This window comes from Phyllostomus hastatus, unplaced genomic scaffold (assembly GCF_019186645.2).
Source record: "Phyllostomus hastatus isolate PE091 unplaced genomic scaffold, TTU_PhHast_1.1 phas_contig_210, whole genome shotgun sequence".
NCBI classification, from domain to species: Eukaryota; Metazoa; Chordata; class Mammalia; order Chiroptera; family Phyllostomidae; genus Phyllostomus; species Phyllostomus hastatus.
In genome coordinates, this window is record NW_025333737.1 from 36088792 (window position 1) to 36113506 (window position 24715).

General features: G+C 61.6%; 1 protein-coding gene, 1 long non-coding RNA gene and 1 other non-coding gene across 8 annotated transcripts; 2 read left to right on the plus strand and 1 right to left on the minus strand.

Annotated features, from left to right (window-relative positions):
* Window positions 1–5442: 5442 nt before the first annotated feature.
* On the plus strand, window positions 5443–12192 carry LOC123817256. 5 transcript variants are annotated; one of them, XR_006785389.1, is made up of 5 exons: window positions 5443–5488; window positions 5865–5986; window positions 6778–6908; window positions 7127–7303; window positions 7830–12192. It is a non-coding gene; the product is annotated as an uncharacterized LOC123817256 (long non-coding RNA). The 5 variants fall into 5 exon arrangements; XR_006785391.1 differs by lacking the exon at window positions 5443–5488 and adding an exon at window positions 5500–5748; XR_006785390.1 differs by lacking the exon at window positions 5443–5488 and adding an exon at window positions 5500–5738.
* On the plus strand, window positions 6023–6207 carry LOC123817793. Its single transcript, XR_006785507.1, has one exon. It is a non-coding gene; the product is annotated as a small Cajal body-specific RNA 16 (non-coding RNA).
* A 6116-nt stretch (window positions 12193–18308) lies between the features above and the next one.
* On the minus strand, window positions 18309–21838 carry LOC123817392. Of its 2 annotated transcripts, XR_006785409.1 has the most exons (4): window positions 20626–21838; window positions 19983–20193; window positions 19082–19690; window positions 18309–18770 (listed from the first exon to the last, which is right to left on the minus strand). XR_006785409.1 is itself a non-coding variant. In XM_045837070.1 (3 exons), exons 1-3 carry the CDS (start codon window positions 21253–21255, stop codon window positions 19608–19610), a joined length of 924 nt encoding a protein of 307 aa, XP_045693026.1. In that variant the 5' UTR covers window positions 21256–21838; the 3' UTR covers window positions 18821–19607. The 2 variants fall into 2 exon arrangements, 1 of the variants encoding a protein (XP_045693026.1); XM_045837070.1 differs by lacking the exon at window positions 18309–18770 and having other exon boundaries at window positions 18821–19690.
* Between the last annotated feature and the right edge of the window lie 2877 nt (window positions 21839–24715).

Consider the following 24715-nt stretch of genomic DNA (forward strand, 5'->3'; position numbering starts at 1 on the left):
GGTCCCCCCTTAGTTAGAGTCGTCCTGGGGGAGAGGGTCAGGTTCAAACTGGGCCTCCCAGGAGGCACGGGGATTTTTAAGGTGGAAAGCAGGGACGGGGCACAGGAAGGAGGCCAGCACCGGGCCCGTTTGAGCTCAGAGGGTGGACTCTGTTTGCAGCCGTGAGTCCCCCGTTTCACAGCCACACGCCAGGGAGAGTCACCTGGTCAGCTGCCAGGTGGCCCCACCTCGGGGCAGTTCCGGGAATGAGTGGGGGCGGGGGGGGCGTGTGCCCACCTGAGTGTGTTCTTGTGGGGGGCCGTTCCCCCCCTGTGCTTTCCCTTCGTTCTCTCTCTCCTCTTTCCTTTTCCTTCAGCAACAAGGGGCAACCAGCTTTATTTTTAAATCCTTATGTATTGATTTTAGAGAGAGGGAGGAAAGGAGAGAAACCTCAACCCGTTGTTACATTTATTGACGCACTCGTTGGTTGCTTCCTGTGTGCGCCCGGACCGACCGGGAATCGAACCCACGATCTCGGCGTATTGGGAGGACACTGCAACCAACTGAACTGCCCCGCCAGGGCAAGGGGCAACCAGCTTGTGACACGTCCCCACTGGCAGGGGAGCGGGGCAGATGGGCGGAGGGGACAGTGGAGGACGGAGACCGAACGCTGCCTTGTTGAGCAGACTCAGGCCCAGGGTGGGGACTCAGGGACAGTGGGTTTGCACTTCCTCTCCTCAACGCCGCACTCGGTCAAAATCCGCTTTCCTTCCCCTTCTGGCGTCTCAGGCGGACCCCACCGCGCTGTGCTCTAGAGCTCCTTGTCATTTTTAAAAAACAGATTTTATTTATTTTTAGAGAGGGGAAGGGAGGGAGAGAGAGAGAAACATCCGTGTATGGTTGCCTCTCCCATGCCCCCCACTGGGGACTGGGCCTGCAACCCAGGCATGTGCCCTGACTGGGAATCGAACCGGTGACCCTTTGGTTCACAGGCCAGCCCTCAATCCACTGAGACACACCAGCCAGGGCTCAGAGCTCCTTATAATTTTAAGCCACTGCCTCATGCCCTGTTCAGAGCTCTAGGGTCCGCAGCCTCCCACTCCAGCCTGGATGTGGCTCTGAGACTGTGGGCAGGGCTCACTGCCCGCCTCCCTCTGACTGCATCTGACTCCGTCTGCCCTGGGCACCTTGGCAGGAGGAGCCACAGACAACATGCACACGGACGGGCTTGGCGCAGCAAAGGCGGAGACGAGGGGTTGCGACACAGACGGTCCGCCTGCAAAGCCTAAAACATTCGCCATCCGGTGCTTTAAAGAAGACGGTCGCCAAGCCCCGCCAGTGTGTCTCGTCCTCCCTCCCAGCTCTGCGGGGCCGCCTGCTCCTGTGACCTCTGGGGTCAGCGGGGCTCCACCTGCACGGGTCTGGGACCAGCGGCGGCCACCAGGGGGCGAGTTCCTCTCATGGCCGTCGGAGAGCAAGCAGAAAGAGACAGCACCTCTGAAGGCCAGGCTCACGGCCGCCACGTTCACACCCCACGTGCTCGGCCCATTCACACAGGAGGGATTGCCACGTCACACACCCAGGGGCAACCACGTCTGACTCCGGCACAAAGGGCGAGCTCGGAACTGGCGGCAGCGGCCCCCTCGAGCGCGGTGGGGCACCCAGGGCTTGCAGCCGGGGCCGTCTGCATGCCTGTCCCTCTTCCATACCAGCTTCTGCCCTGGGTGAGCTGTTCAGGGTGCAATAAAGGAGAAGGAATGGGAAAACCGTGGGGAAAGAACGCAGAAAGGGTTTCCCATCATTCTCTGAGCCCGGGGCACCGTCCAGTGAGTGCCTCACCGTCTCCGGGAACTGAAAGCACCGGAGACCCGAGTACCGTGTCAGGGAGGCCCCCGAGGACCCCGGCCAGCTTCAGCAAGTGCTCGGGAGAGCCACACTCCTCAGGAAGGCCCTCGTCTGCAACGGGACGCATACGGACTGGGCGCTGAGAGATTCCGGAGGCCATCGGTTCTGTGACCCGGCGGGTGGGCGTTCTTGCAGCACATAAGTTAGTCGCGTGAGCCCTCGCCAGCGAGGAGGAGGAGGAGGTGGGAGCCGAAGGTGTCACAATCGCCCCTCTGCCAGTATTTCACGAACGCAGGGCACCTCGGACCTGCCACGCAGCCCAGCAGTGGTGAACCTCGGAGCCCACGAGTGTCTGCTGCTCGGAGTGACAGACGGGACCGGCGTGGGACGGGATGATGAATAAGTGCCCAGCACCACGGCGGCTGCTCCCCGACCCTCCCGCTGCCCCCGGCCGGTTCTCTGTGTCCTCATGCAGTCGGACTCTCGCCAAGAAACCCACGGGAGGGAGAAAGAGTGCATAAAACGCACACAAAGCTATTCATTCGGTCGCCGCTGTTTTGAAAGGAAGACTCGAGAAGAAATGTAGCGAATAATACGGCAACTCTGACACGTTGTAGAATGTGGTGACAGCGGGTAGATTTTCTTTCCAAGCTCCACGGGAAATCAAAGACGCTACAAAGGAGGGAATGCAGAGGGAGGGCCTTTGAATAACCGCACGTAGGAAACACTGTTTTTGATGAGACGTCTTCTGGTTCCAACCCCCACGGTTATTGTCCTGCGGAGTGGAGTTCCAACGTGACATGCGTCCAGACGGGTGTCTCCACTCACATGCATGGAGGAATACGACCAGCATTCATCGAGAGCTCACGTGCATTGGGCACAAAATGTTTTACCGGCAGAATGCCAGGTTAGCCTGTTTGTGACATGGGCGTCCCCCGTGTCCGCACGCGGAAGCGGAGACCTCGGAGACCGGAAGGTTCCCTGCCTGCCCCCGGCGGCCCAGCTGCCGCCTCACAGAGCTGAGGCTGAACTTGGACCTGTGCGCGTGCAGACCACTGCTTTTCCCTCCCTTGTCTTTTCCTCCGAGTGGACGGAATACAGGTGGTTTACGTCGCTGCCAAATATTTGTGTGAGATTAAAATGCCTTCCTCCCAATCAGGAGCCCCCTGCAGCCCTGGCTCCCCCCGCATACCAAACCCTGGAGGAGATCAGAGCCAGCCCAAACCAGCCCGATTTGTCCTGCTTTCTCCGTTTCGGTGATGAGGCTCACTGGGCGAGACAGAGCCTTCGGGGCCCAACGCCGCCCGTGCTCCCCGCTGTGTCCCCGCAACAGTTTGTTATGACCGTTGTCACATACACAGCGAAGTTGAGAAAACTGCATAGTGAACACTCGTATCTCTACCACGTAGATTCTGCCGTTAACAGTTACTGCTCTTGCTTCGTCTGTCCATCTGCCCACCTCCCTCCCAACCTCCCTCCACGCTTCCTATTTTTGATGCGTTTCTGAGTACGTTGCTGTCGTCGGTACACCTCAACTAAACAATTCAGCGAGACTGTCATTAGCCAGAGGAGCGAAGGGATGACGTGTGCTCAGCTCCTTGCAATTCCCTTCTTGGCCTCTAGGGTTCTCCCCTCCGGCAGAGCACAGAGCCCCACACCTGGCCAGCCAGGTGGCAAAGGGAACCGCCCTCCCCAAGGGCACTGGGCACTGGGCACTGGGCTGGCCTCCAGGTCCTAGATGCACTTTGCATGGTGGCCACCCCAGCCCCAGGTGGTTGCTGGGCAGTGCAGTGGGGCTGGTGCAAACCGAAACAACCCTGAATGTAAAATACACGCAGGATTTCAAAGACTCAGTAAAAAAATAATTAAAATCTCCCACTAGTAATTTTATACGATTACATATTGAAATGGTAGCATTTTTAAAAATTTATTTAATTTTAGACAGAGGGGAAAGGTGGGAGAAAGAGAGGGAGAGAAATATCAATGTGTTGCCTCTCATGCGCCCCCTACTGGGGACTTGACCCGCAACCCAGGCATGTGCCCTGACTGGGAATTGAACCAGTGACCCTTTGGTTCGCAAGTTGGTGCTCAGTCCACTGAGCCACACCAGCCAGGGCGAAATGATAGCATTTTTGATACACTGGGTTAAATAAAATGTTACTAAAATTCACGTCCCCTGTTTCTTCTCACCTCTTTTAGTGGGGCTACCGGAAAACCTGAAATCACGTATGAGGCTCGCATTGCCTCCCTATGGGACGGGGCTGTTCCGAATGGGATCAGAGCCAGTCCGGCCGGAAGCCACTCCAGGGCGAAGGCAGAGCTGGCGCCGTCGCGGGAGCCCGCGGCGTTGACTTTTCTCCCCCGGATAAAGCAGTAACTAGCTGACCAAGTCACTTCCCCGAGAGGCGGCACTTCTCACGAGCTGTACACATTAATCCTCACGTCATTCTCACCCCGGAGGGAGAATGGGAGCAAACCTGGGGGCAGGTGAGCCATCACACACCTGGGCACATGCTGAGACGTGGGTCTGTGGGAGGGAGCCTGATTCAGCCGCCAGGCGAAACATTTTATGGGTGGTGGGTGAACATGCCCTTCATGCCCAGGTGAACATGCCCAGGTTCTTACTTCAGCCCTCCAACGGCCGGATGAAGCTGGGATGGTGACTGCCATCGCCATCTTGCAGGTGGGACATCTGAGGGCCAGAGGTGAGGGGTGCTGAGCTACCAGGTGGCAGAGCCAGAATCAGACTCAGAGTGGATGTTCTCAACCCTACAGCACCCCCCCCCCCCCACCAAGAAGCCGCTCTGCAAGGACCCATGAGAGGAAGTGGCTGGGGGACAAGGAGGGTTCCGGCAAGACGCGATGAGTCGCGTGAGGGGCGGGGCGCTCTGAGTCCCCTGGACTTGGGAACGGAGGGTGTGTAATAGCGAGTGGAGGGGGCCTGCGGCCAACCAAAGAGCGCGGGCCCTGCCTGAAGGCAGAATGCGAGCCTGCCGGTTTGTGTGGCTGCCCCTGCAGAAGGTACAGGGCTGGTGACCGTGTTTAAGCCAAGGAGGGTGGCCGTCAGAAAACTTCCAAGATTCTGACATTGCCTCAGCTCCAGCAAATTCCTCCTCCCGTGCGCCACTGGACCCAAAGGAGCAACGCTTCTGGTGGCTTCCTCTGCCCCGGAACCACCGAACTGCGGGGGAATTGATCACATGCTCGATTTTTGGCAGAGTAAGATTTCCAGCAGATGTCCCAACAGGCAAAGTTAGCCTGCACCGTCATATAACCTCTGTTCTGAGCTTTCTCCTTCCGCCACGTGGGCGGCGAAAGAGCGCTGGGTTTGAACCCGGCGCGGGAGCCCTGGTGTTTCCGCCTGGACAACAGGAGTGAGCAGTGTACCCACTCCCTTCCCAGGGCTGCGTGAGGAGTAAGGGCCGATGCGCGCTCGGCTCCGCGCACCCAGCTTCTCGTGCCCTGGGCCCCAGAGTCTGGGGCTCTGCGCTTTGGCCTAGGCACGCATCCCCATTAACCAACATCTTGCCCACTGCGGCCCCTTTAAGACGGCCTTGGAGGACCTAGTTTCAAAGCGAGGGCGACTCTCTAGGTGCCACCTCGATGGTAAGTCGTCACTTCCGGTCCGGAGTGAAGGTGTTGGGCCTCTGTTCCAGGGTGGGCGGTACGTGGCGACGCGTGCTTTCTCGTAGCCTAGGGGACCATCCGCCCGGCTCTGGCTGGTGGCCGTCCGGGCCCGTGTGGGTGTCGCGTGCCTTCCACTGCCATGGGCGCCAGCGTGCGGCCTCGGGCCCCGCCCCGGGATTAACGAAACTCCGCGGGGGCGGGAACGCCTCCGCGGGGCCCGAGACCGCAGGGACGGCTTGCATCCTGGAGGCGGAGGGAACTTGGCCCCACGCGGATTCCAGGGTGGGGTGAGCGGTTGTAAGAGGCGCCGCGGCCGCCAGAAAAGCCTCGGGGCGCCCGGCCGGTAGCCGGCGCGGTCCTGGGAGTGTGGAAACACCGAATGAGACTTGTCCGCCTTCTTACTCTTTCTCCAGGGTGTCCCCGGAAAATGAGAAGCCGCCGGCTTCCGGCGATCGGGGCAGGGAGAGCACACGCGGTTACTGTCCCCTGCTCCTCCTCGATGACATTCGAGTGACCTCGGTTTGGGGGGGTCCAGGTACGCCAAGTCTTGGGGGCCACGGGTCTAAGGCGCACGGTCTGGCGAAAGGCTCCTGTGTTGCTGAACCTGCCCAGCGGCGGGTGCGGCCCGTACCAGGCAGCCCTGCCGTGACCTAGAGTAAGTGCCCGGGAGAGTGTCTCCTGGGCTTTGAACTTGCAGTAACAGGTGTGAACATGCTAGCAGCAGTTTGATGATCATGTATGATACTGCAAACAAGACCGAGCGCGGAGAGCGGAAAACTGGCGGGGTTTCTGAATCCCGTGAGCGGTGTGGATGTAATAAATACTTACTGGTGCTTGGCTGGGGTGGGGGAGGGGGGGCACCAGCCTGCGTGTTAAAGATACGGAAAAACGCAGCAGCGTGGTCCTTGTTCTCTCCCAGCTACCGCCCAGTGGGAGAGACGAGGTCATGTGATCGCAGGACGTAGGGGGCGGGGAGCACAGTGTTTTATAAGAGTGCGTGTCACTGGTAGCCTGATGGACACTGGGATGCATTCCTGAGACTGGGGCCCCTGAGCTGGACCCGGAGGGGTGGGTGGGAGTTGGGTGGGAAGGCCCCAGGCGGCGTGTGCAGACGCCCATGGCCCAGCAGGTGTGGCGAGCAGAGGTCCTGACAGGAGGCTGCCGCAGCTGAGACAGCACGGCGGGAACCGTGTGGGTCGGAGCTCAAAAGGTGGGAGGGGGCCAGGCCGCAGGGGTTCTTTGCTAAGAATGTGGGAGGTGGTCATGGGTTTTAAACCAGAGGGTGGTGTGCGGAAACCCGCCATTTCTAAAGAGCGCTCTCTGCAGAAGGACGCCGTCTGACTTCCGCGGCGATGGAGGCGGTCTGCATCTGTGCAGTCTGGCCGAGCGGCCGCAGGCCAGAGGCTCGTGAGCACTTGCAGGGCGGCTGGTGTGACTGTGGAGCTGGCTTTTCAAAGGTAACGTCAGCAGCGTGGCCACCGTGTTGGGCAGTGTGGACAGAGCACATTGGAGGGAGTGGGGACCCTGTGCAGCAGTGGGGACACACAGCTGCCCTTTTACGTCACCTGCACCTCCTCCCGCCCTGGGAACAGCCCTCGGGTGACTGCCCCTACGGATCTCGCGCGCACAGCGTGGCGGCGCGTGGAACCTCGAGTTTCTGTTTTCTTGGCTGCAGGTCAGCCTGCTCCGGGGGGAGCGGCACTCTTCCTCCTCCCCGCTCTGCCCGCGTTGTCCCCGGCGCACAGGTTGAGGGGTAACGACTTCAGCACATCCAAGCACCGTGGGGCGGAGCGCCACACCTGTCCCTTGGAGGGGTGCGAGGAGCAGCGGTCCGAGACTGGGACCGAGAGAGGTGGGTCCACGGCAGGGGGTGTTGGGGGCGTCGGGAAGGAACATGTTCGGGGGACCCTTCAGGCTGGGGCCCTGGAATGGCTGTTTCCAGCTGATGGCGCACGAGACGAGAGGCCATGGGGAGCTCAGGACCTGGGGACTCGGTGGGGAGTCCAAGGCTGGAGGAGGGGAAGAGAGGTGCAGGAAGGAGTGGGCCGGCGTTGGGTAACGGGCCTCGTGGGACCCCGGGTGTGTTGTGGGTTTGGTGCAGGCGGGTGTCTGAGGGAGGCTGGGGGGCAGGGTGTCGGATACCCCTGAGTGCCTTTCAGTAGGAGGGGACCAGCCCTCTGGGTCGGGGACCCCTGAAGACGGGGAAAGAGGAGGGGCTGATCAGAGGAGGGTCTCTTCAGGGCACCTTCCACGTCGCATTCTGGGGGAGGTGGATTCTAGGTTTTGGAGGGTGCTCTGTGACCACCCCTGTTGAGAACCCTCTGGAGGTCCAGGCTTGCTTGGGCAGGATCAGGCTGACGGATGCGCTTTCTTCACAGGGTTCGCCGGACAGCCTGTGTGTCACCTTGGGCAGGTCTGCCGACGGCGTTTCCACCTGGCCCTCCGAGCCTGGAAGGTGGCCGCTCCGCTTCAGGGCCTTCCTTCCGGGTCTGCTCGGGTCCCCCGTGAACCGCGCCGCTGTTGAACGCTGACTGCGTGCGGCCCTGTTTGTGTGGCTGGAAACAAACGGAGCCAGACTCCAGCGAGACTCTGCACGCACTTGAATGTTTTCTGTGCCGGGCGGTGGCGCGTCTGCGTGTGTCCCCTCTGCTCCTGCGGTGCGTGGGTGGCAGCGCTGTCCCCAGTGAAAGTGACTGACGGAGCGCGTGTGAGCGCTGGGGCCCCGGCCTCCTTGGGGAGCACGAGCCGTCGGGAAACGGGGCACCCGGAGGGAGACGGCCGTCGTCGGGGCAGCCCGGTGGGGAGGGGTGGCCGGGGCAGTTGCGGTGGGTGTTCGCCGTGACAGAGGGAGCACTTCGTGCGGGATAGGGTTTCCCTGGGCACGACCCCTGACCTCAGAGCTGTCACTTGTGGCCCCCAGGCCCGCCCCCTCTCTGCCCGGCTCTGTTCCTCACCTGCGTGGTGACCCTGCGCCGACCTCTTGCTTCGGCCTGTACGTCGGGCCACGCTTCGCTGCTGCACCGGGGGCACCGCCAGCCCTCTGCGGGGGTGAGCAGCTCCTGGCCTCGGGGCTCTCCTTGCGGCTGCTCGGTGTCACACGCACGCCCTTCGGGCTGCTGGCGCCCTGTGCCCGTCACTGCGTCCGTCAGCAGCCCCGGCCCAGGGACTCACGGGGGAGTGGAACTGTGCGCCCAGCGCACACGTGCACCCCAGGGGCACTATTGTGACAGTGACAGAGGTTGTGGCCCTGGGGTCGTGGGTGGGTGATGGGTGGGTGGGCCGTCTTCACAGAATGGAGTTCTCCCTCGTTCCACGGTCCTTTGACGTTCGCCGTGTGTGGACGTGAACTCAGGAGACACCAGCCGTGGGTGAGCTGCCCCACGGCGGCCGTGGCCACGCTCTCCATGCTAGCTCGGCAGGGCACCGTAGGCCCGCGAGCGTCTGTGGTGGGCGTAGGCAGGTGATCCGGGACTTCGGGCCTGCTCGTGACAAACCCAGGGTGCCTGCCCGTCCCCTTCGGCTCCCGTGGGCACAAGTGCCTGCGTGCTCCCCGGGCCCGGAGAGTTGGGGGGGTGCGGGGGTCAGGTCCCAGCTCCGCCGCCGGCCTCAGGCCACGTCCCTGCTCCCCTGGATTTCTTTGGCAGAATGGGGACGGCGAGAGTGATGGTGACCCCCGCCAGATGGGCACCCGGGACGGGAGCACGTCCTGTCGAGGGCCCAGGGCACTTCGGACGCGCCAGTGCCCGTCATCTCCTGGGGTCCACCGGGGGTTTGCGGCGGGTTTCCGGCTGCGAACCTGTGGGGCCGCTGCAGGGGAGCGATGCCGGGGTCCTGGGTGCTCTTTGCGGCGGACGGTGCCTGCCTGCTCCCGAGGGGCGGTGTCCGTGAGCACTCGGCTTTTCCCCCTGTGGCTTTCACATCCGGGCCACTGACAGTATGTGCTCGTGCAGGTGCCCCCCTCCCGCCTCCCCCCTTCCCCCAGTGCCTGGCTTCCGAGGGAGGAGGCGGAGTAGCTGCTTGGTAGGTGCCGTGTCAGACGTGGCGTGTGCCGGGGCCAACCGTCCACACTGCCATTTCTGGAACCGATGGGTGCCCGGCGCCATCTCGCTCTCCCGTGTCTTTCCTGAGCCCAGACGGCTGCGGGCGGGGCGTGTCCGTCTGGCCTGGCAGCTGTGGGCCCTGTGTCTGCGGTCGCGGTCCGGCAGGCAGGTCGGCCTTCGGTTCGGTGGGCTCACCAGCAGTGTTCAGGGGCTGGTCCCTCTGAGTGGTCGTGCTGTGTTTCTGTTGTGATGTGGATGGTTCGTACTGAGAGAGCCAGGTGTCATTTACCTGCCTCTGCTCTCTCGTTTGCTGGGACACGGATCGACTGAGCCAGGTGCCCGAGTGTCCCCAGCGGGTACGCCTGGGCCTGAGGGCGGAGGAGCCTGCCCAGGACAGGGAAGCAAGGGGGAGAAGGGCGGTCCTGGTCACCTGGGCTGGCCAGCTTGCTGCCCTGCCGCGGGCTGTCGGCTTCAGGCCTCCGCTCTGTCTCTGTGCCCACGCCCACACCCACACCCACGGCAGCTGGGTTCTGCACGCTGGGGCGGGTGCTGGCGCCTGCAGAGGTGGGAGGGGGAGGCCCAGAGCCCACAGGGAGCCTCGGAGCCTTTCATGTGGCTGGTGCCATCGAGTGTGGCTGCTGGAATGCTCCCCAGCTGGCATAGGTGTGGCGACGGCATCCGCGTTCTCCCCAAGGGCCTCGTATTTAAAGTAGGCTGCGGCGTGCCGTGGGTGGGCCTCGGCATTCTCGGCGTCTGCGCTGCTGGGTTACGGGAGAGGGTTGAGGCAGATGGGAGTGGTCTTCCTGAGAGCTGATGCTTTTCCCGGCCTCGGTGGAGAAGGCAGAGTGTGGTCCCCAAGAAGTGGTGTTTTGTTTTGTTTTGTTTTTTTCAAGATTTTATTTATTTTTTTTAGAGAGGGAAAGAGAGGGAGAAAGAAAGAGAGAATCAATGTGTGGTTGCCTCTCACATGGCCCCCACTGGGGACCTGGCCTGCAAACCAGGCCTGTGCCCTGACTGGGAATCAAACCTGCGATGCTTTGGTTCGCAGCCCGCCCTCAATCCACTGAGCTACGCCAGCCGGGGCAAGAAGTGGTGTTTTACTGTTAGAATCGTCTCACTGTGAAAACTTGCTATGGGACGGCACAGGCCTGGAGCAGAAAACTTAAAAATGGGACTCAAGAACAGAGCGGATCAAGATCTCAAACTTCTCTCTTTGTCCACTAGAGGGTGCAGGCTCGCACCGGACTGGGATCTCTTTTGTAACTCGGTACAGAGTTGGGTTTTGTTGCGGGGGAGGGTTTGTTGTTTTTTGTATTTTAGCCAAGACCTTACTTCACTGGAAAGTTATGCTGAAAGCTAATCTGTGGAGTTGGGCTCTTAGGAATCTGCCAGGGTGTCCCCATCACTCCCAGGTCCTGGGGCGTGCTCACTATGTCGCAGGGGCCTGCCGACCCGAATGCTGTCCCAGAACACGGCCGGGCACGTGGCACGTGGGGAGACGAGCACATTCTGAGGCAACTTTTCATTGAGGTTCTCTGCCGGCGACAACAGCTGGTGGTGCTCCGTGGGAAGGATTTTCTTTGGCAAGGGGCTGGTGCCGCACGTTGCCGGCGTCTGAAGTCCTGGCCAAGCATGCTAAGGGTTCACAAGGGTTTCGGAGCAGCCAGAATGTCGCTCGTCCCGACACGGAGCAGAACCTATCCAGGCTGAACCAGGTTTGTCCGAGCCCGCGTGGCTCTGATGGCTGGTGGGCGCCCGCTAGGAAAGTGCCCTTAGACTGGAAAGGGGGGGGTACGCGTCTGGAAGTGAAATCTGGGTGGGGCGCCAACGTCCTCTGGTTTCGGAGCCTGGTGGCAGCTTTCTGGGGGTTCAGCTTTCCCAGGCTGTCATCCCCCCAGCCTCCGGAGGACATTTGGGATGTTGGGTCCTTTTGGGTGGTTCTGCTTTTAGGCAGATAGGGGGAACTCAGGGAGGAAAAAAAAAACTCATTCTGGACCCCTTTCTCAGCCTTTTAAAATCTCACTACTAGGAATCCAGGAACTCACCCTCTGCTCCCCTCCTTCCAAGGAAGGGGAAATTGAAATGATGCAGCCCCGCCCCGGAATCAGGGGAGAAGCAGGCTCCAGGCTGGACCTTCCCCCCACCCCCTCCACCCGCACCCCCTGGGCAGCCAGCAGTCCCCCTCCACACCAGAGCAATGGTTTGGGGGTCGCCTGCAAACCAGGCGTGCCATGGACCATTGGGGACCCCGTCACTGAGGTGTTGGAGAAAAGCAGCCGCTGTGTGTCGAGTTTAGTGACTCAAGATTCTGGGGCAGGATGGAGAGTCTTAGTTGACGCAGCTGCCCACGCTGGAGGCCCGTGGTGGGTGGGAAGTGGGCAAAGGCTACGGAGAAATCAGCCTCCACTAAGGACCACTCGGCCCACACTGGGTGCGCTGTGCTTCCCCCTCCTCTCTCTCGGGAAGGTTCCTCACTCGCGATCGTTACTTTCTCCGCCTCACGGGCGGAGGCCCGGCCACGGGCCTCACGGGCGTACGTTGCTGCCGGAGTCCCCGCTAGTGGGAGCCGGGATGTAAGAGGGGGCCGCACCCGAGTCTGCAACCGCATCGGACGAAGACTCTGTCACAGAGAAGAGCCTGACTTTCGTTAGCTGGTGTTAAGCTAACGACATATATAAGATTAAAGTGTTTTAAATACAGAGTGTGTGTTTCCATTCTCTGCTCTGCCCGGCTAACGACAAAAGGAGAAAGAGGGAGGCCAGCCCAGGCCAAGGGAGCAGGAGGGACACGGCCCAGCACAGAGGACTGGAGAGACCCTCCCAGCCTGCACAGTGCGTGGGAGGGTGAGCCGTGACCCCTGCTGAGGGCCTGGTGGGGGGTGGGGGGAGTTCCCAGCGACTTAAAGGCACGAAGGGTGGGGCAGGGGAATTGTGAGCAAAAGAAAAGGTTCTTCTTAGGCGGGAGGGGACAGGCAGGGCCAGGGCCTTGTCAGGCAGATCGCCGATATTGATCAGGCCGTTCCAGACTGATCGGTTTGAAATTCCACCCCTCGGCGTGCAGCAAGGTTGGTTACGGAGTTTTGGTTTGCTGTCGTGGCCAGGCACCGGGGACTCGGTTCCCACCCGTTCTCCTTCTGACCCTGCTCGTGCCGCTGCCCGAGCCTCTGACTTCCCCGCCGGTCAGCAGGTGGCCCTGCGCTGCCTTTGGCTGAGAGCAGGAAGTGCTGCCTGTTGGCCCCACAGCACGCTTCTGGAAAAGGGTATCGTGATTCATCACTTGTCGGCCTGGAAATACTTTTCCTGGAATACACCCTGCGCCGCTCGCTGCCGTCCCGGGCTTCCTGTGCAGGCCGCACAATACTGGGAACTGGCCGCAGGCGCACGGCGGCGCCCTGCACTCCTGCCGTGTTACCCAGAATAGAGGAGCGGGCTCGCTTCCTCTTCCTCTTCGGTCTTCCGGGAGGGGCGTCCTTTGTCTCTCAGGGAGTGCGGGGGGGGGGGCAGATTCCTGCACTGGAACACAAAGCTCTGCACGCTGGAGTGGTTAGATCCGCTGATTGAGCTCCAAGAGGAAGCAGCTCCCTCCCCTCGGGGGCCAGATTGCAGGGGGAGGGAGCGGCCTGCGCTGTGGGGCCGTGAGAACGCGGTGGTTTCGTTTCGGTGGGGGATGGGCCGCGGCGTCCACGCGGACGGGCTCGGGCTGCGGCGGCCGGTCACGCAAGTGGCCGGCGTGAGGACAGCGGGTGCCGGCCAGCCGCGCCTGTGCCCTCTCGCCCTGCAGGAAGCCTGCGCAGCTTTGATGCCCGGGTCTCACGGTTAGCCCGACACACCGGAAGCAGCCGGAGACCAGAAGGGGAAGTCGGTTAAGTCGCGGTGCGGTGGGAACGCGCTGACGGTGTTTCCGTAAATGAGGGAGGCAGCAGGTCCCGGCACACTGTACGACTCCGTTCACCCGCGGCCTCAACCCGGGCCGCCGTGCGCCCGTGGTGGCAGGTTGGAGAACGGGTGATCTGGGGGTCCTCGGGACTGGTCCTTGTCCTGATGCACAGGGCGGACCAGGTGCATGCGCGTCTGCTGGGTGGAAACAGACCCGAAATGCACGCCTGTCATTGTACCGTTCAGTTACCCCTCGGTAAAAAAGGAAAACAGTGCCTGTGGTCTGATTGATTGACAGCGCACAGACAGGGGCTCCAACACGGGCGTCCTCAGGGCTGCCTGTGGGGGCTCAGTGCCTGGGGAGAGGGTGCAGGCACCTCTGGGGGCGGCTGTGTTAGAAGTCCAGGCTGGAGCCGTCGCCACACGGGTGTGCTCTGAGATGGCCCAGCCGCACGCCGGGTTTGTGATGTCCTGTTCGGATGCTGTGGTTTAGTGAGAGGTTATTCAAAACGTTGTGCACAGCACGGTCCTGGGTTTTTGGTTAAAAAAAAAAAAAATATATATATATATATATATATAGAAGAGAATCGTATTAGTTTCCTGTGGCTGCTGTGACAAAAATACCACACACGGTGGCCTAAAATAACATCGACGTATTACGCACAGTTCTTCTGGAGGTCAGAAGTGGGACCCGGGCCTCATGGAGCGGAGATGAGGGTGTGGGCAGGACCCTGTGGTTGCAGGACCCCCCCCCCCCCCCCCGCTCCCCGGAGAACCAGGCCAACCTCCCTACTCCAAGGCCACCCGATTCACACCCTGAATTCCATCTCTAACCGTGATCCCCCTTGGCCTTGTGCCCTGACATGTCCGCAGGTCCCAGTTTCGGAGTGGACACCGACGTCAGGCAGACGGTAACAAGTAAAGAGGTCGGACTGCTGAGTGTGTGGCCATCCCCCCCCCCCGCTTTTCTTACCTGTGTTCTCAGGAGTTTCCCTGGGGTTACACGTGCTGCTTTGGAGACAAGAGCAACTGAATCCCAGTTGTCTGTGGGCGTTGTGTCCTTCCCCGGTGCGGTCAGTCTACCAGCGGGGGCAGCCCTGCACGGCTAACAGTACATTGGAGCCTTCGACGTCCAAAAAGGTGAATTCAAAGGCACTCCAGCCCTGGCTGGCGTAGCTCAGTGGATTGAGCGCGGGCTGCGAACCAAAGCATCGCAGGTTCGATTCCCAGTCAGGGCACATGCCTGGGTTGCAGGCCACGGCCCCCAGCAACCGCACATTGATGTTTCTCTCTCTCTCTTTCTCCCTCCCTTCCCTCTCTGAAAATAAATGAATGAAAATCTTTTAAAAGAAAAGACACTCCAGCCTGGAGCAAGTCACCTCCTGTCGCCCCTGCCCTTGGAGACGTCCCCCTCCAGGCTCACGGTGCAACCTTACCCAGAAAAACAGCTTTTCTGCTTCAACTTTGGATCTCACTCTAAGTTTTGAAATGCAAGAATCCTTTACTTCAGAATTTTAAAAATAAGTGAAACAAGTGAATTACGTTTGGGGAACAGAGCACGGGCGACTCGCCGGCAATGCCTGCACGGTCCCTCGCCCAGTGAGGTTTCTGGGTCACCTGCCCGGGCACGGAGCCGCAGTGCGAGGGGCTGGCGCCAGCTTCTGTGCCCGCCCCCTGCCCACCCTGCCCGCCCTCCGCTGGGCGCTTTCTGGGTCACGGCCACGGCATCGGGCCGCACGGCGGGTTGCAAGGGAATGGGCCTGCGCGTTCTCTGCCCGCCCGGCCCTGACACGCTGCCGGGGCCGAGGCTGTCGCTGTGTGTGGGACACAGCTCAGACTTGAAGACCCTTAAGGCCCAAGTGCTTCCTGTGAGATCAACAGGGTCAAACAGGAGACCAGTTCTTATCGCTGCATCTTCACTGTACGCCAAGGTTGCTCCTAACTCTGCTGTGGACACAGCCTCCTGTCCGCCTCGCGGGCCTGCGGTCCTCCCAGGCGCCAGCCCCCTGGTCCCCGGGGAGAGGTCCTGGCTGCTCAACGCGGGTGCAGATGCCATCAGCAAAGGCCCTTCCAGGGAGGTTGAGGCGTGTGGCAGGGCCATCTCATTAGGTGGGACATTTTCTTACAGCGCTGTTTGTGCGGCCACCTGAGCACCTGCGGTAGATGTCACTGTCACAGCGGTCCCAGAAGCCGCTCCCCTCCAGCCCAGCTCATGGTTCCCAAGTCAGGCCCAGAGCTCGGGCACAGCGCAGCGTGAAGTCCCCGCGGGGCTCTCTGGGAATCACGGCCACACCGCGGGGATGCGGCGCTGGCTCCTTGTTTTGTCCGGAGTCTCTCATTCTAACCACTCACTGCAGAAACCCGCCCCCTGCCAGCCCCTTCCTGCACCTGGCCGCCCACCAGGCACGGACAGAAAGGCAGGTGCTCGTTACAACGTGGGTGCTTGCCCCAGGGGTGGTGGGCTGCGTGTGTCCACGGCCGGGGGATTCCTTACAGCTCCAGGTCCCTTGGCTTGTTGGCCTTGGGTGGCTCAGTTTGGGCCAGGGTGTGTCCACGGGCGCCCCACTTTTCTCGGGCCCTTCTGGGGGCCAGACCCTTGTCCTTGGCTCTGTGTATGTGGAGGGGCCTCGGCCTTCCTTCACTCTGGGGGTTCCAGCCCTTCGCCGACGCTGCCCCCCTCCCAGAAGAAGACATCGTCTGCGCTGCTGACGCGGTGCCTGTTCCAGCCAAAACAGACACAGCGTGTTCTCTTCTCAAAACTGGGAAAACCAGTCCCAGTGTCCTGAGCAGAAAGGAACAAAACCCCCGCCACGGGGGGCATGGGGGGGGGTGCGGGAGCTGCTTTCCAAGGATCTGAGCGTCCTTGGCAGAGCGGAGCGGAACGGCGTGATCAGAAACCCTCTGCATCCAGGCCTGCCCGGGAGTCAGCCCGCCGTGTGCTGAAGACGAGGGAGGGAAGGGGATGAGGATGTTTGGGCTTTTCCGTGGGTTTAAACCCTGCAGCGTGCACGGGTGTAAGGTGCACTGGGGGCTCTGCTGGAGGGCACTGGGGTGCCCGAGGGACCCCTCCACCAGGCAGACTCTTACGGGGGCCGTCATAACAGTCTGGCCCTGGCCACGGAACCAGAGGAAGTGGTTCATTCTGACCTTTGCCTCTGGGGACCGCCTCAGCAGGAGGGGTGGTAGGGGCAAGATTTCAGAGGGCGGTGGGGGTGGGGTGGGGGTTGGGGGGAGAGGCCACAGGGGGAGGGCCTGGTGCATTCTGGACAGCGAGTGCCCGGGCGTGGGCCTGATGGACCTGGCGTCCAGTCCTTGGCTCCTGAGCCCCGGTGAGACTACAATCTTGGTTTCTGTCACTGTTTCCACATTGCGTGGACGGGCCTGAGAACCAGCGCAGCCACACGTCTGCTGACACGCCAGCAGGGGTTTGGACTGCGAACTCGAAGGCCCGTGTTTGTCAGTGACGGCATGTCCAAACAATCGTGGGGTCCCACACACGTTCCCGCGGCCCACGCTCGTTTCTCCCGGGACCCACCGAGCAGGACACTCAGCAGCTGACGGTGAAATCCTTCACCCCGCTCCATCCACGCCTGGGGACGTGCGTGGGGGCTGGGCTGTGTGATGGGGGAGCTTGGGGACAGTGAGTCCAGGCCAATGCCCCATCTTTACAAAACTAAGTCTCCGGCATCTTCTCATTCACCGTGATGGGTCACCCCCGGGCCTGCCGAGTGCGGTCTCCCGGCGGTCCCCCGTCTTCCCGCCCTTCCCTGCAGTGAGGGCCGTGGGGGGAATCTGTAAGCAGAGGCACCTTGGGGGCACCTCCGCAAAGACCGGTGTCTTTAAAAGCCCTAATGAGCTGGTGTCCACTGAGTGGATGTTTTGACAGCCTCACGGTGGTGGCCGATGTGACCTACCGCTTTGGGACAGAGCTGGTGGACTACAGAGGAACCGCACAGATCAGGCTGCCCATGAGAACTGTCCCTGGGGAGCTGGCCTGTCACCAAGGAATTGCTTGAAAAGCCCAGCCCAAGCTGGGCCTGGCCGCCACCTTCCTGCAGGAAGAGCCGCCTGGTGGGGCCGGGGGATTCAGGAAGTCCTTGGTGACAGCAGCCCCCGGGGGGGACAGGGTTTCGTTGGGGGTGTCAGGTCTTGGAGACGCCCCCCTTCGTTCTCCTGGCTGCAGGGGGAATCTGTGTAGAGTGGCAGGGTGGACAGGCCTCTTACAGTGGGCCTGGGCAGGACCCGGCAGGGTGGGGAGACCCTAAACACAGGCCCGGCCTGACGGAGGGCCAGGCCCCGGTGCAAGGCTGGCGCTGGCGTTCTCCCGAGCCCGCGGCCGGAAGGCCCGGGGTGCGGAGCCCAGCAGCCAGGCCGCCATTTACACATTTCCTCTCGGGCAGCTTCAGGGTCAACGGGATGCAGAAACCACTTGATCTCCTCAGCCTGTGCCTCCCGAGTAGGCCAACAGGCCCACCTGGCTTAGGCCGGCCAGGCCAGTGCCCCGGCAGCCGGGGGTACAGGCCCCTCAGGGTTGGGAGGGGCGGGCGCAGCTGGCGGCTCTTTAGAACGCTTGGGAATGCGCTTCTCCCCACCCCTCCTCCTGCCGAAGGCCCTCTCCGTGGGCACGCCCCCCGGGGGGTCTGCCCGATGAAGAGGTTTTGCCTTGGCCTTCCTCCTTGTCCTCCAGGGTGCAAACCAGGCATCTTAAAATTGATCACCCAACCGCCCTGGCTGGGTGGCTCGGTGGGTTGGAGCCTTGCCCCATAAACCAAAGGTTGCGGGTTCGACCCTTGGTCAGTTCCCAGGCGGGGCGCGTACGGAAGGCGACTGATCGGTGTCCCTCTCAGATCCCTGTTTCTGTTTCTCTCTGCCTCCCTCTAAAATCAATAAACATGTCCTCAGGTGAGGGTTAAAAAGGAATGTGTCATCCAGCCAGGTCCCCTCTGGGAGTGAAAGTGGGTGTTGTTGTTAATGATCACCTAGACTCACCAGGCATACACCGAAACTGCGCCGGGCCGGCCGGCCTGTCTGTCAGCCTAATTACAAGGGACGGCGCGGGAAAGGAATGTGAGTCACCGGTGAGGCCCGTCCGCCCTCACCCGCGTGGGACTGCCCTTTGAGCCCCACATGTTCCGAGTCACCGTGGACACCCCTGTTATGGAACACGGCCGGGGCGCCACCGAGTCCGAGGGAACAAAGGGGCGGAGCCGCCTTTCCAGCTGCCGGTCTGGGAGTGTCGGCGTCTCACCGGGGAGGAGACCGTGCTTTCGTGGGTCAAGGTCGTCATTACGCCTCCTTCCTGTGATTGTCCTGATGTGTGCGCAGGCACGCCGGCGGGCGGTGCGCCGGGAAGCTGCCGTCTATACTTAGCTGCCGCGGCTGGCGTCGCCTCTGCACGGCATTCCTGTCTCATCACGCAGGAGCGCGGCCGGCGGGCGGGTGGGCGGGCGAAGCCGCCCCGGGGGACCGAGGACAGGAAAGAAATAATGAGTCCCTTCCAGGAACCATCCCACCGCCTCCAGCAAGCTGAAGGCGGCCCTGGCTCGGCTGTCTTCCTAAGTGGGTCCCAGGAGCTAGCATGACATCTGGGCACAGGACCTTCTGCACGCACGCAACCACCGGGGACCACGCATGCAGGCCAGGGGCTCACTAGACCGCCGGGCCTTCGGGGCTCTGCGTGAGTCCTGGGCTCCCGTCGTCCCCTAGGACAGATACCTGCTTCGTCCGGGAGGCGACGGCCGAGTGTCAGGCCGCAGCAGCCTCTGGAGGAGCAGCTCCCGGTGGGGTGGGCGTCCCTGTGAGGGGGCAGGCAGGGGTGTTGTCAGGGACGCCAGGGCTCCGGCCGGGCGGGGAGCAGCATTTCTTTGCTCTGTGTTCGTATAAAATATCGTTACAGTGGGTAATCCACGGAGTCACGATGCGGAGTGGCGGCAGAAGAGCGCCCACCGTCGCCCACCGTCCTGGGCGAAGGAAGGGGCTGCAGCCTGGCTGGTCTCGGAGGCCGGAGCAGCCAGTTCAGGCTCCTGTGATCCGTGTGGTCCCCGGTGCCCCCCGCACCGGCCTGCGCGCACACCTGCTGGCCCCTCGCCTGGTTGCCCAGGCTGGGACCGTCAGGAAAACGAGAGCCTGGACGGACATGTTCAGATCCCACGCCGGAGGAAAGGCAGCCAGCCCTCAGGGAGGCAGGGACTTCTCCCGGCAGCCCTGGGCCCTCGGGCCACCTTACTCACGGCACCTTCCTTTATTGCGCTGGGAGCAGGGCCAGGGCCAGCTCATGCATCGTACTGCCCGAGATACCCGTCCGCTGGAGGCCAGAGCTGACCCCTGTAGGAGAGGAAAAGGTTTTCTTCTTCCAGTCCCTGGCTGGGCCTGACAATTAGCCTGGCGAGGACAGGTGACAGGAGAAACACCTACAAATGGAGGCAGTGTGAGTTTTATGGGACACGGGAGTCCTCACAAGGTGGCAAGGCCCCTGGGAAGCATTGAACCTGAGTGCGGCTGGACTGTGGGTCCGACGAAGGTCACCGAGGGCCCGGGGAGGTCGGGTGGCGGTGGGGGGGCGTAGTCCTGCGCCATAAGGAGGCGAGGAGCCTGCACAAGGCCTGTTTGCATTCACCCTTGGGACCCCTTGTCTTCGGAGGCGAGGACGCCCCTTTCCTCGCCTCTCCCTTACGGTTTTGTGGCCTGTTTCGGGGGAGGCGGGGAAGGTCACGGTGACCTCCCTGCTTCTGCCGTTTGTCAGACCCCTTCAGCCTCAACGCTCCGTGGGCCCCGGTGCCACACCTGGGGACGGCGTTCCTGAACTTCCTCCCAAACCTCTTTTCTCCCTAAAATTTGTAATTGGTTTGAGAGAGAGACATTGGTCTGTTGTCCCACTCGTTCACGCACCCCTGGTCGGTTCCCGTCCGTGCCCCGACGGACTGCGGATCGAACCCGCAACCTTGGCTGACCGGGACGACGCTCTGACCCCCAGAGCTGCCAGCCAGGACCCCAGACGTCTTCTTAAAAAAGTTCAATGTGAGGGACACGCTACACACGTGCCCTTAGGGGTGGGCCACTGGGCACCGTGCTTTGCCTCTCACGCCTGAGCTGGGCAGATGTCTAACAGGGACACGTCACAGCACACATGTCACAGCCCGTCTCCGTCTGGCGGACGGGACAGAGGACACGACCTCTGAGCCCGCGTGCTGGGCCTTCTCCCCGCCGCCCCCGCCCCCCCCAGCGCACATGCAATCCGAGGCTGCCCCGAGGTTCCGAACCTTCTCTCCGGTTTCTGATTGTGATCGGGTGTCCAGATAGTGGGGATCCCCTTTCCTGCGCAGAAACGGAAGACCTGCCGGGTCAGGTGTGTGATTTCCTTTCAGCAAACCCCAGGCTCCTGCGGTGGCAGACTGGGAGACGGGGCGGGCGTCTGAGAGGCAGAGGCAGGGACTGGGCGTCGTCTCGTCGGTGTGGACGAGGCGGGGGGCAGCTTCATTCCAGAGACAGGGGCCGAGGCTGCAAACCCCCCCACCCCCCAGACACAGCAGCTTCCTGCTCCCAGTGCAGTGGCAGGGCCACCAGGAGCTAGCGCCGTTCCAGCCCCCAGCAGGCCGCCCTGGGGGAGCCTGTGTCGGTGAGCTCTGCACCCCTTCCTCACCTGCCCATGGCATGCACGAGCCCCAGGGGACCCCTCGGTCTGCAGCCGAGAGCCCTGGCTGACACGGAGGGAGCCCAGACAGTGGGGGCGGGGCAGAGAGGCCCCCAGGAAGGGTAGACGAGTCCAGAGAGAGAGGTGGGAAGCTGGCAAATGCTTTCAATGAAGGGTGCAGCTTACTGACGTATGAGGCCGGACCACACACATCACTTACAACTCGTACAACAGTTCCCTCGGCCAGCATTCCTCCCATTTCACGGACGAGGAACCCGGCCCAGGACGGTCAGGGGGCCTGCCCTCGGCCACGCAGCCCTCAGATCAGGAGTTCGAGCCCAGCTCCCTGCCCGTTGTCTCTCTGGCCAGGCCCGCCCTGCTCGCGGCAGAACCGGACGCCGCCTTCCCTGTTCTCCCGGCCTCCCGTTCTCCGAGCCCGGACGTCCCGCTGGTCCGAGTCACACTCCAGTTTGCCTGCCTGTGGGCTTGAGCGGCTGTGTGGTCATTCGTCGTGAGTCACGAAGAGCCCACAGGTCAGGACACACGGGCAGAGTCGGGAAATTTCCAAACTCGACGACCAAACAGGCAGAGGCCACGTCTGAGGGGACAGATCGCCGGAGCCGTTTACTTGCTGCGCTCAGCGGCTGCGCTGTCCGAGCTCCTCACGGCGCCCTACCTGCGTGATCACACTTCCCCGGCAGCGCCACGGGGCCGGGTTTGAACAGGGCGGGCCAGCAGCAAAACAAACAGTGCCATTCGTGGATGATGGGGTGACAGGGACTTTCTTCCTCTCTGCGTGTCTCTGCAAACTTCCGAGGCCGGCCAGCCTGTGTGCGGGTTCCTTTTAGCCACAAGGAACAAAAAGTCCTTCCTCAAGCTGGGTTGCCCAATCAGGACATGGGGCCGCTCTCAGGACTGACTGCCCACAGAGGAGGAAGCCCCAGGTGTGTCGGGGACACAGTGTCACCACAGACCCACTCTACTTCCTCCTCTCCTCTCTGTGGGCGGGCACAGCCACCCGTGGGAGCCTGGTCCACCCGTGGGAGCCTGGTCCTCAAGTGGGCACCCACGCCTGGAGCAGTCCCAGGGGCCAGAGTGGGTGCGGCAGCTCCCGGACACAGACGCGGTGCCTTCTGTCTCCGTGTCTCGTCTTTCAGAGTGCAGGAACCTTCTAGAAACCCCTGCGGGTCTCATGCCCACTTCTGCATCCGTCCCTGGGAGAAGGGGTGCCTTGGGCTTGCCTGGCCTGCCTGCGGGGGTGGAGCCCCGGCCCGTGGAGGGCAGGGGTGGGTGCCGCACAGACCCCGGCCCTTGGGAAGAAAGACTTTGGGAAAGGGACACCCTGCAGACAGCCAGCTTGTGGCCTCTGTTACTTTGTAACTTCAAAATTAAATTGATTTTTAAAAGCTAAAAAAAATTCCCCTGCGTCGTTAGAACCACAGTTGAGGGCTTTGGAGGGAGCTGTGCTGGCGGTCTCCCCCATTTCTGAGCCCTTCCTGCTCCTGGTGGAAAATCAGCACGGCCAGCGTCGGAACAAAAGCCTGTCCTGTCTCGGCTCTGGGCGTTTTGTTTGCTCTCCGGGGACATCAGGAAGCGGAGGGGGCTCCCCGGGCAGCCGTGGGGCCCAGACCTCTCCAGGCGCGTGTGTCATATGGGCCACGGGACTCAGACCACTGAGGGGACTCCCCGGCTTGGCCAATAAGGTCCCTTTCATAATCTGTCCTGGCTCAAGATTAAATCAAGTCCTCAGCCACGACGAACAGCGCTAGGCTTTGGTCAGGCATGACTCAATGGAGATTTCTCAGACATGTCAGGGCTTGGCCGAGAGGGAGGGGATGGCCTCGAAAGCGACCCGGGTCCCAGTGCTGCAAACCTGAAGGGGGGTGGGCGGTAGAGAAGCCCCCCCCGCCCGGAAGGCACCTCGGCTTTTCCTGAGTTCACCGGCTTTCTCCGCTTTCCTCCCAGCAGGTCTGAGCCGGCTGCAGGGGCGTCCCCAGTCCCTGGCGGCCGGCACACAGTGGCTGGACTGTGCGGAGCGAGGGGCGCGGCGGCCGGGACAACGGGCTCAGTGTCTTCCACCAGAGAACAGGCATCACGCCGTGCTCAGACCCACACGGACCGCCCGGTCTTGGCTGCCGGGACACGGCCCGCAGTGGAGTTAAAGGTAAAGAGAAAAAAAAGAAAGGAAAAACCCCCACTTTTTTATTTTCAACAAGTTACACAGGGATCTTGAATGGAACATTCTCAAACTTGAACTTGACCCCTAGCTTTCAGAGTGGCAAGGCTTTCTCCGCCCCCTCCCCCCATTATGTCATGTGCTAGGCACCCGGGAGCTCCATTATTCTGAAGCTCAGAACAATAAACGGATGAAGGAACAAAAGGGCCATTAAAAAATCATCTAGGCTATCACCACTTGCTATTTAAAGAATTTATGAGTCAAGCCAATGCAACCTTTTCACAGGGGCCGTATGGAGATATTTTAAGGCCGGATGCGTTCTTGTTTTGCCTTCTCAGCAGACTGTCCGTGGGAGCACAGGCACCTGCGTGTATCAGGCGCTCGCGCCCGGCCAGGTGGACGTCGCCTGGCCATTCCGCGTGCCTGCGTGCTCATGAGGTGGGCCTTTCCCCTGCACACCTGCAGGGGCCCCAGAGAACGGAAGGGGCAGGCAGGACCTTCCCCCGGAGCCTCAGGAGGGGAGCCCGGCGCCGCCCACACCTGGCTTTCACCCCGAGGGCGTCTGGCCTCCAGCCGGAGGCAAGACCTGTGTGTGGTTCTCAGCCACCCGGTGTGCGGCAGTTTGTCACTGTCGCCCCAGGAAATCGGCACGCCAGCGCCAGCGTGGGTGCTTCCTGAGCCCATAGGGTGGAAAAAGTCCCCTCTCGCTTGCTGTGTCAAGTTCAAAGGTGTGCCCTGTGTCCCCAAGGGGATGGAGAAGGTCGCACAGACTCTTGGGTTTTTCGTCCGAGTGGCTGCCCGCTCCTGGGAGCAGCGGCACCCCGCGGACGTGCCTCGGCCCGAGCACACACCTGACGGAGGCCACCACGGGAGGCGGGGCTGGCAGGGAGGTCCCTCTGAGGATCCGTTTTGCTGCTCTCACGTTGCAGCATTTCAGAGTCGAGTGAGCCTTCTGGTCTCGACGGTGGCAGAGACGGCTGTGCCCAGCCACGCGAGATGCTGTTTGTGTGCATTCCCCAGTCCCTTCGGGTCCTGTGTGGTGACAGCAGGCACTTGACTCACAAAGACCCCCGCATATTTTTTCAAGATGTATTTATTTTTAGAGAAAGAAGGGAGGGAGATAGAGAGAGAGAAACATCAATGTGCGGTTGCTGGGGGCCGTGGCCTGCAACCCAGGCATGTGCCCTGGCTGGGAATCGAACCTGCGACACTTTGGTTCACAGCCCGCGCTCAGTCCACTGAGCTACGCCAGCCAGGGCAGACCCTGCATTTTTTTCAGCGGGTCTGTGCGCACATCCGTTCAAGCGAGGACTGGGCTCTTTTGTTTATTTTCTGTGTATTATTATTTTTTTCTGCATAGGGGAAATTTCAGATGAGGAAGAACTTATTTGCAGAAACAGAGGGTGATGCCAGTCACCAACTAGAGGGGGAGACAGGATAATAAATAGTCTTTGCTTACAGAACATTCTGGAGGCAGAGCTGTAGGATCCGGGCTGTGGGAAGCATGTATGCAGAGCCTGACCACCCTCAAAGTGTTTTCAGA